This window comes from Megalopta genalis, chromosome 3 (genome assembly GCF_051020955.1).
Source record: "Megalopta genalis isolate 19385.01 chromosome 3, iyMegGena1_principal, whole genome shotgun sequence".
NCBI classification, from domain to species: Eukaryota; Metazoa; Arthropoda; class Insecta; order Hymenoptera; family Halictidae; genus Megalopta; species Megalopta genalis.
The window spans coordinates 4612693-4630887 of record NC_135015.1 but is presented as its reverse complement, the minus strand read 5'-3'; the positions used below and the strand labels follow the sequence as shown (position 1 = coordinate 4630887).

Below are 18195 nucleotides of genomic sequence, written 5' to 3'. Positions count from 1 at the left end.
TGAAGAAGCGGCATCAATTTTTGTTAAATCTCGTCATAAATGTTGACATATTCGTTTACGAAAAGAGGTGGCAGGGCGTGTTCAATTATGTGGCTCGCCATATGCAAAAGGGTGCGTGGTATATTACGTCTGTAGCATGATAGATTGTGACAGATCGATTGCCGAATAAAGATATATATTCGTGGTAATTGCCTGCAGAACGAGGGTTTTATCGTGGAATTCATCATGGCTGACAGGGAACTTGAATTGCTGATCGAAGAACGGGTTCGCCTCGTTACGGTATATCTGTGTCTCTCGTTTCCTCGAGTCCACCACAGGGGTGAGAGTCAACTTCACGTAAGGTTCGTTGAATCCTCCTTGATCAGTGCCAGCCAGGTTGTGTGCCTCGATCAGGTGAACGTGCAGGTCCGATCGATTGAAGTCGTACTTAAACCGCAAGTGTAATCGACCTAGGCTCTTGCCGTTCCTAAAATTCCGTTCATCTTCATCAGTCTATCCTTGTGTGAGCCATCAGAATGTATGTATTCATCATCATAAAGCTTCAGTATTTAAGAAATTCTGTATACGCACTTTGAAACTGTAAATCGATATAATAGTGTCCAAAGAACTACAGCTTCACGACTCTTCTAATTCTTTACTAATTTTGGTTTTAAAACTATGAAGCGATGTAATAGCGTTCAGAAATTAGAAATTTTTTTCGTAAACGAAAATATTTTCAGAAGAATGAACAAAAGTTGTATAAAGGAAAAATAATATAAAAAGTAATATTTCTATAAAAATGCAATATCTCTTATTTGCAAATAGTACTACCACTTCTTTAAAATTTCATTGAAAAGTTAGTTTGTTCATTCGAGTAACTAAATTTGTGGTAATTTATGGGAAATTTAAGTTTAAAATTGTCGCATACCCGAGAGATTTTAGGAAAATGGGACCGTTTCTCGGCAAATAGAGATCAGGCTGAATGGAACCCAATGGCGAAGCTGGAGGCTGCGGCCCACCCTCACTATTGCACCAAAAATGAAAAAGACAATGCCTTAATTATCCATATTCTAGTAACAGGACCAGAACACTGCGCACACAAATTGAGAATTAGCATTCGTAGAATAGATAAGCCAAGTTTTTATTGAACACGATGTCAAAAACGATGTCAAGCTGTATCAATTGGTCGACCTTAAAATAAGAAACCTAAAATCATTTAGAACACTTTACCAGTTTCAACGGTAACTACATTACGGAGTTCATACATTTATACTACACTACGTCTCATAAATATAAAACCACTAAAATATTTTCAGTTCTTATACATAGGTATTAATATAATGAATGAAATATGCCATACCCGAAATCGTATTGAGAAACAATGTATCTTTTTAAATGTAATTTTCAAGTTCGTTAGTGTTTCATAATTACAGAACCAAAATTCTAAAGGTCGTTTTTCGTAGATAGATGGTCAGTTTTGTTCGAATATTAGAACTCACTGAATGTAGAGGCGGATTACTAAACGACACGCATTACTAAATTGTTATAATTTCATTTTATTGCTTTATTGTTTTTCGTTGGATTCTTGTGTAATAAAGTGTTCTATTCTGTTGCTTCTTTAATTATGAAGCAAGAATAAATTATTTCCTTTCTGTTTTTCTATTCTCATCTAATAAAATTGATCCCATTTTAGAAAAATATCGTTTTCCGATTCAATCCCAAATATGGCATACTTCATTGATTAACTACAATGTATAAAAACTAAACATTTTTGAGTGGATTTATAGTTATGTATCATGCGTCTTCTAAAACTCTAGAAAAAGGTTCAATGAAATTTTTCACTTCTTTGAGGAATGCACTTGTTCTCGACTACAATTTTCTAAAATTAGATTATGCATTTGCATAAACATCTATGATATAGTTATCACTGTTACCACATGCAAACATCTAGAAAGGAGGAAAGAAACGGTGTGCAATGGTAGCCAGATGAAAAGCAGGCAAGCGTCAAAGTGATTTCGCGCGTAATCCGGTTCTCGAGGTCTCTCACCTTCCAGATGTACGCAACGGTGGAATAAGAAGGGGCGAGAGGCTTCTGCCAGCTGATCTGGAAGCTCCGTGGGCAACGCTTATCGAAGAGCCCCCGCAGGATGAGCTCACACCTGTTGCCAGAGAGGACAGAGAGCTCTGGGAGCGTGACGCGTTGCTGCTCAGAAGGCTTCCGGAACAACTGGCTGGACTTCCGCAACGTGCATCTAGCGATGCTGCACGGCCAGGTGATGGTGATCTGTGTGCATAGGATTTCTCTACGTGGTGCATCTTAATTTTTGACAGTATCGATTTTAATTGCCACTAAACCTCTCCACGGAATTAAAAACGAGTTGCTGACATTTCAACTACAGCAACTTCGTATCCAACATTCGTATGACCTATGTGCTCATTCTAAAATATTGGGTCTCTTTTTACAGGTCCCAGGCACACGAAATATTTAACATTTTTTACTCAAGGTTACAGGAGTAACTTCTTTCTTTAGCTCATTGTTAGTTAGATAGTTTCTTTAGCATTCTGGCTTAGTTTATTGTCGCATTGCTCTGATACAAAATCTCTGTGCCTATCTGATGCTTTTGAGAATGTAATAACAATTTTATGGTGTAACTTTTATGCTGTGATAACAGCATAACAGAACAGTTACATAAGTAAAGTGCCGATTGATGTACAGAATAAATAATATTATGTTCAGATCACTTTTAAGGTGTTCTACTGTAATTATTAGACTGCGGATCTTCATGCAGAATAAAACGTTTCTGCCTCGATTTCACGGAACAGGAAATGAATAGACATTGATCCCTGTGTCTTGAATGATTTCAACGAATTATAAATAATACAATCGAATTGTTAAATTCTTCTAATAATGTCACTACTAGTTTTAGGATTCATCCGCTCATTTTTGTCTAAAATGCATCAAATCCGCAGCCTAGTAATTACAAACGCTAAGTAACTTCAGAATGACAAAATAGAATTCGATTGTAACAGTAATCTCTACCCCGCGATTCTCTGCAACTTTATTCCGTCAGGAGTCCAGTCTATATTGTCAGCATGGGAAACGATTATGGATATCCGCAGGAAACAAATTCATGGTGAAATCGTGCGAACGGAATCCCGAAGTAACGAGTTTCCACGTCGAGGCGAAGGTCTTCCAGTCCGGGCGGAGCTTCAAACTAACGAATCCATTTTCGCGGAACCAGCTCCTGGTGTAGTCAACGTAAATTGTTGTCCGGCAGCGGTCGTTTCGATCCATTTAATTACTTTTCATGGCGCGGCGTTTACACGCGAGTTAACGTTGAACTCGGGCTGGCAAATGATCGACATCTGCCTTCCCTTCCCGACGCATCGATATTTAAACATCGACCATCTGTTCAGCGATACCGGCCTACCGTCCACGATATCGCGTTAATAACTCGCCGAGTTTTATCGCCCGGGTAGCGTTATTGGACGGCCGATCCAATAATTTGTCCTGGCAAATCGAGTCAATCGAAGCAATTTTAATACGTTCAATTTCGGGAAACCTGGCAGAGAATTCGATCTGCCTCGAATCGCAGCTTCGAGTGAACTGTGTGTCGATAGGTTGATCTGACCGTTTGCAACTTTGTTACAAGTAGACTGCTATCCATTAAACATTCTTTATACAACGAGTGAGCGGAAATGTTATTGTCGATTTCTATTTTGCTCATGGTTCATTTGATCGATAAAGTTTCACCATTGTTATACAGCATACAGATCTGCAATCTAATGATAATTGTCTTTATACATCTGTATTTGTCAGCTAAAGAATTCACGTACGTTCCTTAAATTATTCCTTCAATTATCCTTAATGTTTCAAAATGAACCAATTTGTGGTTTCTTTCAAAAAATGTCGCAGCTTATTTTCATTGTTTTAAGTGGAGTGTGTAGAAAAATTGTTACTTAAGTATGTATTTTTCAAGTACCAGGTAAATCATTGTATAAGCATCATAAAGAATTACTACAAATTTCTTTAGGGGCAAAAATTAATCGTAAAAATGATCTCATTTTTAGCGTTCTAACCAGGACCTAACAATACGTTGAATGCCAAAATTGTGCGCATTTCACGTATTATGTATTCATTTCGTGCACAGTAAAGATCAGTTTTATTTGTAGCCACTCGATACTGAAGTTTCTACGGCAGATTGCAATCTAATGAAAAGTGCAAATGACTTTTTTCAGTGTACGAGGAGCTGACCTTGAACTTCTGCTGGGCGGGTAGGAGGAGGCGGTATGCAGGGGTTCGCGATGATGATGATGGCGTCCGTCAGGCCCGAAGGACCTCGTGTGGGATGAGCTTCGATGTCCTGGTTGTCCTTCCAAAGAACTTTGAGAGCTGACCGACGAAGTCCTGGTGTACAACCGACCACTGCTTCCTCCACTTCCGCTGCTTCCGCTCGGGTAGCTTCGGCTCTGATGCGGCAGACTCCCTGCATCAACCCGGAATTCAAGGTAATCGCGTGTCAGCAAAGAGGAATTATCCCGGTGTTTTACACCCTATTATCCCCACTGTCGCCGCGGCAACAATTCTTATCTCGTAAGCTACTTAGGCAGAGGGAAAGAAAACCGGCTGAACAGATTAACACTTTAATTCCTTGCAGGCGAAGTTTTTTCGGTATTTCGTACTTGGCCTTTGCCGCTAATTGTTATTGATTTTTAGAGATAATTCTCTAAAAATAGAGATAATGATCTAATAATATATGATATAATATGAGAGATAATAATTGGAATAATATATATGTCGATCTTTTATTAATCAAATAATTCAAATATCTTGTCTTAGTTTTGATTGAAGCCTCAGATAGAAAAAAAAATACGAACTTTTGCTGTATAGATAATTCAGTCGACTTTCTTTTTGTTAAATAAAAGGTTGTTAATTCTTAGAAAATTAGATCATACATGAAAGTCTCCAAGCAGGGTTTCTCAATGAAATATTTAATACGAAGAACGCAAAATGTACTATGTGGAAAATTGCGGGCTCCCCTTAAGTCGATTTTCCAATTAAATATTTAATGTGGCGAGCACGATACGTATAATTGCTTCGCGTTTATTGGTTCATGTTCACTCGTTGACGCACCGGTAGTTACGGCTCTTTTTACGAGACATCGTAGTATATTTTAAGAGAGCGAATAAACTTGAAACGTCGGGTTTTACGTTGACGTTTCCTGTGCTTTTAAAGCGAATCAGAAAGTCGTCTAGAAAAAGTGCCAAACGCAATGCAAGCTTCAAAAATTGTTTGAATCACAATACGTATTTTAATGCGTTCAATTATTTGCACAGGTTTAAAAGTTCATTTCCGATCACGGTCTGCAAAGTTTAAGCGGATTCAAATAGCAATTAATTAATTAACGTTCAGGATCAAAACTTTCAGAAACAGTCTTTGCAGATATAATCTCCTATTAAATGTCATACAATTATAACATAATGATATACACAAACTTAATTTGACTTGCGTTGATTCCATCGAACTTCTGCTGTTTCCGAGTCGACGATCGATATGCTCAAAGATGATCACGCCTACAGTGAATTCCAATTTGAAACTTTCAGATTGCAATGCGGGAGGTTCCAGAGTCGGTCATTTAGATAAATTAATCTGTTGCTGCGCTCCAAATTGTATTCTGTACAAACCGATATTGCGACCTTTCAATTGATTATTGCGAGAGTTCATTCTTGCACAGACAATTGGTCTGCTTTCACGTTCTCGCGATCGTATTGTTCCCTGCTGACCAAGTTATCCGGGATCAGAATTTCGATCGTAGAGAGCCAAGCAAAGGGACATCCCCGTTTCTGCATCCTGCACACGTTTCGCCATCCGCCATTTTGACGTGCGGCAACAGGCGAGGATTAGTTAGGACCTAACACGATTCGACGAATTTTTGTCTCCCGGGAGCTAGTTTATTCACCGATGTAAATTCGTCGGAAATGATTATTGTCCAAAGGACGAATTGTTTTTACATCAGCGTTTTACATCATTTAAGGGCTAATCGAACTCTCGTACAATTAGACGCAGTTCTCTGTCATAAAGTAAGTATTATATCTACCACTGACCCGCTGGTCAGCTTGATTAAGAAAGTTCCCGTAAATTCCCAACATTCGTTTTAATCTTCTAGAGAATAGACTTTATTTAGTATTCGATTCTGAGAAAACGAAAGTTTCTGAAGGTACTGTGATGCTGATTCAATTGTATTAAAGTTACTTGGGATGGAAATTCCAGATTCGATTTATTAGTGTTGCTTTTTATGAAGAGAATAAACAGATGATGTTCATTTGTACAGTTTATAAAGAAAGATTGTTTTACGGAAAGCTCGTTTATTCCTCGTTTCATAAAAGAGTCGAGGTTCGCTGGCGTTTATTTAGAATTCTGGAGGGAATAATCTTACCAGATTCGACCACCACCGAGGAGCATGGCTGCACAGCGCGTTTCTCTTTAGCAACATTGAATTCCTGAAACAAGAATTCTTTATTAGGATCTTTAATGTTCGATAAAATAAAAAGTTATCAGAACAAGCTTAGTGTAACCTTAATTCACCCCACTGTATATAGCAAAAGATAATAATCCTTAGACACAATGTTTCAAATAAATATTTTCACATTAAAATCGTTCTTTGCAAATCTCAATTTTCTCCGATTTCCAGCATTTTGATATGTTTCAGACAAATTACTGTAGATTTTACTGTAGATTGAAAATAAAATTCCAGTACAATTGGCGCTCCCTTATCCGAACATTTATTTTTACAATATTCTGATATACAAATGTTCCATTATCTAATCATTGTATTATTTAGATATATTATCGCTCAGTAGAGAACTTGAATTAAATTTTTAGATAATAGAATGTTTTAGTATCAGGATATTACAAAAATAAACTTTCAGACAAGAGAATCTCTACTGTATTACGACTCTGTGTTCCTTCGTGAAATTCACTATAGCATATTTCAGAAGACTCAGTTATAATATCTACAAGAAATAAAGACAATTGAGCTATGAACTATTATGTTGAATTTTATGACGATAATGATCGCCTAATATGTTTTAATTAGGGCTGGGAAAAATTTTATTCAGATGATGGATAAGAGATAAGGATTAACGAATAAAATATTATTCGACATTATCGAATGAAAATTTATCTAGATAACAATTTATCTGAATAAGATTTTATTCAGCAAAAATTCAAAAAGATTTTATTCAGCAAAAAAAAAAAATTTCATACAAATAAGAATTAAGGAATTAATTCGGAAGATAATTGATTTGAACACAAATTATAGAATATAGTGCTTTTCCATAGTTTATTATTAATTTCTTCCATGTTAATTTACAATTACTTTTTTTTCAACTGCTGCATAGGAAAGTATGTTTCCTTTGTATAGATTAATCGTCGGTGCATAACTTAGGAATTGTTCCTCGGGTGCAGGAGTTATTTATACATTCCAGGATTCATATTTACGACATTATTATTCGAACGACTTTACAATCTCTACTCGAATAATTCATTCGAATAAAGAATGAAGAATTATTGGAATAAATAGATAGAATAATTTGTTACAAATAATGAATAATTGTTAGTGGAATAAAATATTCGACTAAAAAAAATTCATTAGGATAATTATTTTAGGTAAATATTTATATTTGAAATAATTTGAATAATGTCCAACTCTGGTTTCAATACGTTCTCGTTTTTTTTTTTATAACGCAGTAGAAAGTTATCACTTCTAGTTCTTCAGCGTTCATTTACCGAAAAGGAACTATGAAGAACAATTCCCGCAGGAAATTCTCTTTTTTTAAGAGGAGAACGTGACGCGACCGTTACCTGCGCGGAAGATTATATCTATGGAACGGGATTTCGATTTCAAAAGTTAACTTTTCCCAGTACGTGGCGTTTTTTCAAAACAAAGAACCGCGAACAATGTGGGTCAGCGAATAAAAAAAAAAAATAAACGTGAAAGAAAAATATAGAGAAACGTCTATTCTCGGTGTAGCGTAATATCGTTTGACCAAGTCGCAGAACTCGCCGACGATTTGTCGAATTTTTCTGTAACCGACCGTTTCTGTAGTACCATTTCGTTTCTGAGCAGGTCTGATATCCTGTAAAAACTTGTTTATCCCGGCATCGCAAATTAAAAATCGTCGACAAATATGTATTACCCGTCGGTTGGCTGTTGTAGATCAAACAGGGATTTTACGAAATAAAAGATCAAAAATTCGACATTCACCGAGAAACCAGTTTATTTCAACACATTTGTAAAATCTGAAAATTACTTTAAAAATATGAACGCCTACGGCACATTTTTCGTTCAGAGTACGATAAAAAATAGCAAATCAACTAACAACAGGTTATTGCAAAGGAGTTGCTGTTTTTTACAACAACACACTGAAATGAATGAGGGAAAACAAATTTTTAAGCTCTGTTGGTTTTGTTCAATTTTGCTGTACAAAAAATTCAATTCTTACAAATAGTAGTTCAAATATAAACAATTTCTCACGTCTTTTATAATCATTCGATCGCGGATTTTATGCATTTACAACAAATATGAATAACCATAATTTTAATCAATTAAAGAAGTAAAAGTATTGAAGAAGTGTCAATACAGTATTTTCAGCCTATTAACTCCTAAGTGACTCCTGTTTCTTGCAATAGATATAGAAAATTTTTATTTTGCATGTAGATCCCCAGTCTAGATATCCTAAGAAACCTGACTTGTTGCTAATAAAATTAATTGCCTTTTAACAAATTTTACCATTTTGGCCAATAATCGTCACAGTCGAGACCGAGCTTTAATTAAAAGAAAGACTATTGTTTGTTACTAATACAAAAGTTGTTTTAGTCGATTTAAAGGTTTCTCTACCACAAAACCGCCGCCATTATTTTTAGACTAAGAACGTTCACGGATTGATATTTTTGTTCAATGTCGCGCATTTTGCGTATGTAGAACGCGAAACACGTGTCACGGCCATTATCGAATATTATTTATTGCCAGCGTAATACAGTCTTAAACGTAAACGTTCCCGCAGATACGTACATGTTTAAACGCAATTGTACGACACAGACTGTGTGCCGGGTAAATACTGGAACTTTCAATCTTCTCAGTTCGCCATCTGTAAATTCCTACTCGCGAATTTGTGAAATAAATCGACATAATAATTCCGGCCAGGGATTTCGAGTTACAAATCCAGCATCTGCAACGAAAACATTTTCTAAGTAATTAAAAGCATGAGTTAATTGGAAAGCATCCTAATACATTGTATGCTTCGAGATTTGCTCACTCGTTAAGGCGGAGATTCGAAAAGTGGCTTTTTTACATTTCTACGAATTCTTTCTCGTTCGTTCGCTGCTAAATCCGCGTGTTATTTGATTTTCCCGACAAAGCGAGGTCAACGAGAAAAAGAGCGTGTTTGTGCGTTCTGTGAAGGATTCGGTCACAAACGCGTTGAAAAACTGAAACGGCTGATCACGCCGATCCTAGTTCTGGGAAAAATCGATCAAAACAAGCAGGTACACAGTCCACAGAAGCCGTCAGTCCTTTGAGCGTCCCACGCAAAAGATTCTAGCGAGCGTTTGACGAGACTGAAGGGTGACAAACCTCTCAATGCTAGGTATGCAGACGGCATTTGAATCAGTGGGAACTTAGATTCAATTTGAATCTCGTAATGCTTGCCGCTTTCACGTTGCAAATTATCGATTGGATGTTCAAGCTAAAACCGCAATTATTGTATTTACCTGACAATGACCATCGAAGAAATTCTAAAAGAGAAAGTATCTTAAATGAGAGAAGTATTGATACACTGAAATCATCTTCACATCTCTTAAATGACTAAGAAAATATATTCTTCAAAGTATTAGATCATATATCGAAGATTTGATGGGAACAATTAATCCTTTGTACTCGAGTGGCGAACTTGAAAATTATATATATCATATATACATTTATACATATTTATACATATCACGTTTCAAACGAATTTTCACATGTTCAAATTTGTTTATATTGGGAAAAACCGTTGAAAGTGTAACTGTTGCATGAGTGACAAAATTCAATTTCGTATCTATAAACTAGTTTATATAAAATGGAAATATGTACTATAAATCGGGAAAATTATTTTGAATTCCAAGTTCAAATATGTCCTGATCTTATGTTACATAATCAAGTTATTTTTTTGAAGTATGTTGACATTCATTCAAAAATCCTCCGATAGTCGATTGAGTTTAGAGGAGAAAGTAAGCATTTTCGGGTAAGATGTTAAAAACGAGCTGTTAAGGCAACAGATAGAGATCAGTCGACAAAATGTGTAAAAGATGGATCTGTCATGTCACTGCAACTTTTTCGATGGTTGATTGATTTCTAGAGGAACATTAGACAAGCATTGATGGGTAAGATGCTAGGAACGTGCTGTTAGGGCAACAGGTAGAGGACAGTTGGCGAGAAACAGTTTCGGAACCGAAGTTTCGGCGTGTCGACGCGGAGATAGCCAAGCAGATAGGGGCGAGGTCGCTGGAAGCTGTCTTTCACGGGTCGATACTCTAGCAGCGCGGACAGAACCCATGGTTCCGCCCATCGTGCCGAAATATCAAATCTTCGGCAAATTCCTCTCTTTTTCACCCTCCGATCCCGCGACTTCGATTCAGCTCCGGCATCGCACGCCGATAAACGCTCGCCCGTTTCCTGTCGCGTGTAAATCGTACAAACGTGTCGACGACGTCGTTTCCAATGCCGAGAGATCGAAACGCGTTGAGCCGCTGTAATTTTAACGGGGAAATGGCTCTTGTAAACGGTAGCAGTCGCGATTCAACGTTCCTAGATCGATCTCTGCTCGGATACCTTGCAACGAGATTGTTTGAGTTGTTTCCAACACGTGGAAACATTTTAAAGCATGAAATGGATTGAACAAGTTTCCAAACAATCTCTGAGCAAAATACCTCTTTTGTAGTTTGAACAGAGGACTTGAATTTCGGTGGGGCGTTAGAAGGATTAGTTTACCAGATGATGAAGTAAAAAATTTTTAAGAAAATTACGGTTGATCAGAACTGCGATAGATATTAATAAATAAATTGTTGTTAAATTAATGGAGATACAATCAATTCAAAATAGTGAATATTTAGGAAACTATATGGACATTTCAGAAGCCCATCAGTGTAAGTTCATTTTTCTTTGAAAATATAGGATCTTTCGCTCGATATATCAATACAGTCGATTTCTTCATAAATAATGCCTAAACAAAATTGTTCAGAGGGAATTGTTTTTTCCAAAACAGCATTGACATTTTTCTTTTGTTTCTCTTCTGATTAAGTTTATTCGTATGTCATCTTACAATAAAAATTGTGCTTTGCATTATTAGTGATATTGTTAGTTTTTACAAGTAACTTGCAAAATTCTTATTTATCTCAATTTTAAGGTAAATAGACTTACATTGAGACTGCGTCATTCATATAGCCTTCTTTATCGAAATTCACTTGCATCAACCATAATTTTTTGAAGTTTTAATTCTCTTGTAATATAGAAAATAAAAACACTACAACCTTTTATTGAACTTTTCTTCTTTATTTTATATAGTTTCCTACATCCTCTCAATAATGTGAAAATTAGGATTTCTGGCGGAAGTGGATTTTAGACACTGTGTAACGAAAGGAAATTGTTTTACTTCGAATGAAAACCAATTCTCTTGGGCAATGTTTGCTATCTTTTTTCTGAAATATGGTTATGATATTTCGCAAATGTAATCGTAAAGGAGCGTGAAATTTCGAAAGTCACTTTCGTTATATACTTCGCGACAAAAATTTCATTCATTCGTTGCATTCTCGTCTCTACGTAAGTGAAAAAGCATGCTCTAAAGAAATAACTCATTCGTCATGCATTTTTCATGCTTTAAATACTTTCAAGAATAACCCATCAATGTTAGCTTTGGATGTACACGTGAATATATTTTATAAAAGTGCGAACTTATTCGTGTTTTCACGAGAACGAGCTTTGTTTTACGGCCAGGATGCAATTTTTATGTAGATTACATTTGTATGAAAAATATACGCGGTTAAGTAAACTGTGAACCGTGCGTCCGTAAAATCGATACTGCTGGTTTATTTCAAACGAAATTCTCATCTGTTTTCAACCAAATAGGGTAGTAGGGCCGGGTATTGTGAGGTGACCAATTACTGTGTCTTTGGATTGTTTGCGGACATAATTAACTTTACACTTACCGAATAAGACATATTAAATATTTTTATTGTTTAATTTTGTCCATTTTCTAACAAAAAATTTAACGTGTCTTATTCGATAAATATAAAGTTAATTATACGCGAAAACAAACCAAAGGCACAACAATTAAATCCTAATCCTAATTAAATGCTAATTGTGCACACTTTTCAGACAAAACTCAAAAATTGTAATTTAAATTCAATGAATTTCGTGTGACAAAAACATTGACAAATGTTGAAATTTTGAATATTTTCTAGAAAATTTAAAGAGCAAGGATGACTCGACTTTCCCGACGAAAGAATGCAGAACGTATTTCACGCGTGTGAGGATGTGCGTCATCCGAGAAGGATTCAGTGAAATAACAATTTTTACGACTTTCCTTGGATCTGGCCAGCTATGTTGCTGCTCCATATTTCAGATTTCACCATGTCCTTTCTACGCGTCCGTATAATGAATATAGTTCGCGCAAACTTGCCGCCGCAAACACGGCCATTATTCAATTATAACCATTCTTGTTTCCGACGCGCTCGCGATAAACGCTTACATAGTGTCCGTGAATTCTTACAGGGACGACTGCGAACTTAACGGAAGATAATTGCCGTGGATGTGCTCGGTTTTCATTTGCGCGAAATATTCCCGTGATAAACGAGAAACGCGACAGCTGGAGCAAAGAGCTGCGAGTTAAACGGCAAAGCAGAGAAAGGGCACTGATCCCCCGGACTAGATGCCTTTGTTCTCGCTTTCTCTTGAAAATGGATTTGACAGAGTTTGGATTTACATTGTTCAACTATAGTCAGCTGTTTTTGGCGAGTATTCTCGCCACGAAGGAACGACAATATTTTGTGTTACGACGAGCGTACTCGTCATGTATAAAAAGTAGTTACAACGTTTCGTTTAAATTGCAATTTTAGTAAAAACTAAGCTATATTCGTAAAGTTGAGGTGTTTCGAATATTTTGAAGTCGCGACGAAATAAAACGAACAAATAAAAAAATATAAATAATTATTATGGAAAAATTGTATAGTACGCACTTTCCGAAGAGGTCGCAACAGTTAACTGATTACATTTACGTTATGTATAATTTGCGCGACGTTCAATGTGTTAAACATTCAAATAGAAATCGCATTCGACGACACTTTCAAAACACTCCGGGAAGACGGACTTCTTTGTCCCATTCTCGGCGATGTTTTAATTCAGCACGAATACAGAGAAATTAGTTCGCTTTGTCACGCAAATTTTGCGAGGGAGCGTCCGTTAAGAGCAGCTTCAAATGATACAATTCTAAGCGAAAGATAAGCCGCAAGTATGAAAGATGATCATCTAAAGGCGTCCAAAGATTGTTGAGTTGCGAATAGGAGACGAATTGCAGGAATACTGTAAATTCTCCCTAAATGACGCTCAGATTGTACACAAAAATGGACAAATTGGAAAGAGTCATTTTTACGTAGTCTTAGAGATTTTTAAATTTTAACAGATTATCAAATTGACAAGTATAATAGTATTATGTTGTATACGTATAGAATCAAATTATATTTTACTTAAGATTAGTGGAGGCTATATTTTGCTAATGTTTACTCTAATAGCTACATTAAACTTATATATTAAATTCTCCCTAGTTGACGCTCAGATTGTGCACAAAAATGGACAAATTGGAAAGAAAAGATACGATTATTGGCATTATTTTTATAGTTGTTGACAATCGGTAACTATTCTTCTTTTCCCAAATTGTCCATTTTTGTGTACAACCAGAGCGTCAATTAGGGAGAATTTACAGTATATAGCATGACTGCAAGAGTGGAATACGTCCCACTATTTTAATAATTCCCATTCCAATCTGCACTGCTTATTGACACGCATTTTAATTCAATCTTTTGCGGATGTGTGAGAATTTGATGTCGGTGAACAAGTTCCGTGCAAGGTTATTCAATGGGGGTAAGGAAACAAGAATTTGAAGTTGCATAATGGTTTCGGACTTACATAATTTAGTAATAAGTAGGTAAAACGCAAGTTTGATCGATAGAGTATGAAGAAATCAGAATTCGATGCTGTATAAGGATGCCAGAACTGCGTAATTTAGTGACGTACACAATTGTTTCAGAACTGCGAAACTTATTAATGACTAAATTTCATGAAAGTTTGGCCCTGCCTGCTTTGGTTAGACCTCCACAACTCATTAATAAGCTAGCCAAGTGCAAGTTTAAACAAAGGATCATAGAATGCGTATTTTGAAGTTGTACAGCGATTTCAGACTCGTACAATTTAATAATAATCAAAGAAAAAGGGGCGTTGATATTTCGCCAATTAATTTAATTATAAAGTTTAGAGACGGTTGCTATATCATCTCGAATGAGGAAACACGCGTCGAAACGATGGAAAACGTGGGAATGCATATTTGATGTTTCATTATACCCCGCCGACTGGAAACAAATCGGGAAACACAGAGACTCTACCAGGCGACAAAAATACACGGTTTCAAGTAGCCGCCATTTTGTTACTAGACTGTCGAGTGGATCGTGTTTCACGAATCGAGTGGTTAGAGATTCATTATCGAGCGCATACAGCCAGAACCAATAAGTTTTCACTTTTACTATTGTATGCTGCTATAAAAATATGTTCAAAAAATCGTGGTTTACAAAACTGGGATTCGTCGGGTATTAATTGTTTAAAAATTAATTTCAGAACAACAACACTTATAATCTCGTGAACAGACTATAGAATATCTTTATACAAGCTCGATCTTAAGCAGCTCATTTTTTGAAAATTAAAACGAAGGGAAAATTAATTTTTCGAGGGAAATGTGATATTAATTTTTGTTAATATACAACTGTTTTTGTATTTTATAAAAGTTCATCGTTCTCGTAAAAATCCACAATCAACTAATAAACATATAATTATCCCAATGAGTTGAGCAAAAATGTAGAGGAACTTTTGAACAGATATTTAATTATCGTTTTCGCATTGTTGTATTCTGATTTACAACATCTTGAAAAATTCGATACATTGGTAACGTTGCTTTATTTATCATGAAAACGAATCGTTCAGTGAAATTTCTCGCATGTTGAAATTTTCAACGAACTACGAACGTTTTTAGTACCGTCGAGCAGACCCGTAAACGTCGAGCAATCAATATCTTCCGATTAATTCACATAATGGAGGCTCCACCGTGTCTGGACGCTTGCACACACAAGGTTTAAAAAAAGTTCAACTGTGCTGTCAAGACCCATTAAGGTCAATTAATTAAACGCGGTCAAGAAAGCATAAACGATTTAGCATCGGCGAAGTATAGTTCCCTGTACTAATTGTTTCGTCAACTTTATACTGAGTGAAACCTCGCTGACGTGGCTAGCGTACAGGATCAATCAAAACATCTGATAGTTTCGAACACGTGTTTTTAACTTTATTTTAAAGTTACGGTCTATGCTGCACTTTTACAGACTTGTTTGAACTAAACTTTTTATCCTTTTATTTTTTCTATTTTTGAATAAAAGAATCTAATGTATCTTCTTCGATAAATATAAAGAATAAACAAGCACAGCAATTGGTCAGCTCACAATAACCAGCTCTACTATTTTATAAACTATGCAATGATTCTATGTAAAATTCATTTAATCTTTATAGTGTTTTAAATTGGAACTACCCAATTTCGCGTGAGAAATACGTAACCTCCGCAGTCCGATTATATGATGCATAAAAAGGATCAAAGAAGATATGTGTTTGTCTATACGTTTGTTTTGTTACGTGTTTGTTTGAAGTTTTGTCCCCGTGTTTTGTCGCGCCCGGTAGGAGCGATCGCGAAAATGGACCATCGGAAACCACGGTTCGATCTCGAAACTAATATTGAAACGGTACATTCTTTAAACCCCGCGCCTCGATACTGAGTCACTTTCGAGCTCGAACTCGCATTGAATCCTGCTGAACCATGAAAATCAAGGTAGTATATTTCGAGATAGGATAAGATATTTCGATAACACGCTTGAAGTCTCCAACATATTTATAGAAAATTCCCTCTATGTATCTATAACTTCTAGTTCCGTAAGAATTGTGCCTGATAAGTAGACGTCGAATAGCAATAAACCAGAGGCAGAATACGAAGCTTTTAGTTTCTTAGGAGCTTTGCTTTATAAATATGAAATGTTGCAGCGTCCCATTTAATTTTTCGTTTCACACGATCATCGTATAACTTCTTAGTTCGTTACTTACAATTAGTTGAAGGCAATATTTTTCTCGGCGACGACGACGTCGTGTTAAGTAATGATTCGTTTCTCCAACCGCGTTAAAAGCGGCTGCGAGCCGAGTTTTCCGTCTTCGAGCGGGTCCTTCAAAGCGTTCTCTAATAACGTCGAGTGCAAAACGCGATAACTCCTTTTCCCTTTATGTGAAAAAGTAACGCCAACTAAGAGGCCCGTTTCAAAGCGTATTCACGAGTTTTCCAGTCCGCGACGTAAGAGATCCTCGCCAAGAAAATGCGATAAGGACTCGAAACGACTGCAATTGTTTCATGCTTGGTCCACGAGAGCTGTTAAAAACTGCAGTCGCCTCCGGCGAGAAATTTCGTTTATTCAAATGGCTTCCTGCAACATCTTCTTCTTCTTTTACTTTCAAGATACTCGACAGTGCAAAACTTTATTTGTTAATTACCACGTTAGCAGTACGTGGATGATGCTACTCTTTGATCAGGCTTATTAATTTAGTAAATAAAATCGCGAATTATTTAAGGGTGTATCCTAATGTGAATCTTTGAAAACATTGATTCTTTTAGGCCTTCTGTATGAAGTAGTATATAAAACCTTAATGTGTTTTTATCAAATGTATGTTTTTCAAATGTGACCATGATTTCTCCAAATTTACTTAACCAATTGTCTTCCAAAAAATGCAGGTCCGAACTAGAACCAACCCAAAATTCTTATTTTTATATTTTTTCAGGTTTTTTAAATCAGTAGGAAAAATCGATAAACAAATTTCAAAATGGCGCCATTTGTTTAATTGTCGACTTTTTTCTTTTCTTCTAGTATCTGTTATAACGAAACTCATCAAGTATCTTACACGTTTTTTCATTTCAGATAAACAAAGTGACCGTAATTGTGGTCTCCGTGGTACCATCTTTATAAAATTTATCTATGTTTCAAACTAGCCAACTACTTATAATTTTTTGAACCCAAAAAATTTGTAAGTATCGTTGAAACATGTATAAATAAGCACAGTAAATGTGACTGCAAAACGTGTTACAGTTTCTTCATAAAAAAATCTCGAAGAAAGTTAAAGAAAAACGCACTTTACACACTTTGGACTTTACACTGTAGAATTTTTGATTATATTTTTGTGTCTTGAAGCAGTGGATTTTTTAAAAGTGTTCAGTCTTTGATTATGTTCATATTTTAGCGATACTGACCAGAATCATTTTCAAAATTTGTCCTGAAAATTTATTCTCATTTTTCCAATGTACGAACCACAAAGTAGACGTTCCATCTTTGACATTCAATTCTCTGTGCGTCGAATAGAACTTAGTCCACCGTAACGTATTTATGCGGGATTGAATGTGTGCTAACTCGTGGGTGGAAGTCCCGTCTTTAGAATTTCGTTTTTAAGGTAACGAATTATACGCGGTTTTAAGGGGACTGCCGCTTTATGCGATTCACGTCTCGCCGGCCGCATATTTTATTTTCGCTCGAAAGGATAACTTCGTTTTTCACTCGACAATTAATGGGAATTCGCGAAGAATTCGCATCAGCTCTATGTGCCTGACTGTTGAAATTGTTCGTTGCGACTGAAATGTGTTAAATAAATCTCAGTAGAGCACGCTGGCGCAAGTGACTTGGAAAACATGTATTTACACATTTTCATGTCCCAGAAATTACGTTGATGGTGTGACCGAAGAAATTTACAGCAAAGTCAATTTTATAATTGTCGGAGTTACGATAGCTTTTTCATCTGGCAAATTGTTACTAAAATTGATCGAAGAACATACATATCGTGG

General features: G+C 36.1%; 1 protein-coding gene across 4 annotated transcripts in view; it reads right to left on the bottom strand.

The window, feature by feature from the left end:
- Positions 1–18195, bottom strand: part of Sytbeta (Synaptotagmin beta) — a 125903-nt gene that overhangs the window by 7576 nt on the left and 100132 nt on the right. For 3 of the 4 annotated variants that reach the window (XM_076519670.1, XM_076519671.1, XM_076519672.1), the window contains exons 3-7: positions 6417–6480; positions 4235–4466; positions 2027–2263; positions 908–1003; positions 193–466 (exon numbers count right to left, since the gene is read on the bottom strand). In XM_076519670.1, coding sequence (XP_076375785.1) covers positions 193–466; positions 908–1003; positions 2027–2263; positions 4235–4466; positions 6417–6480 — 903 coding nt within the window. The remainder of the gene's footprint in view (positions 1–192; positions 467–907; positions 1004–2026; positions 2264–4234; positions 4467–6416; positions 6481–18195) is intronic. The other variant, XM_076519673.1, reaches the window with a different exon arrangement.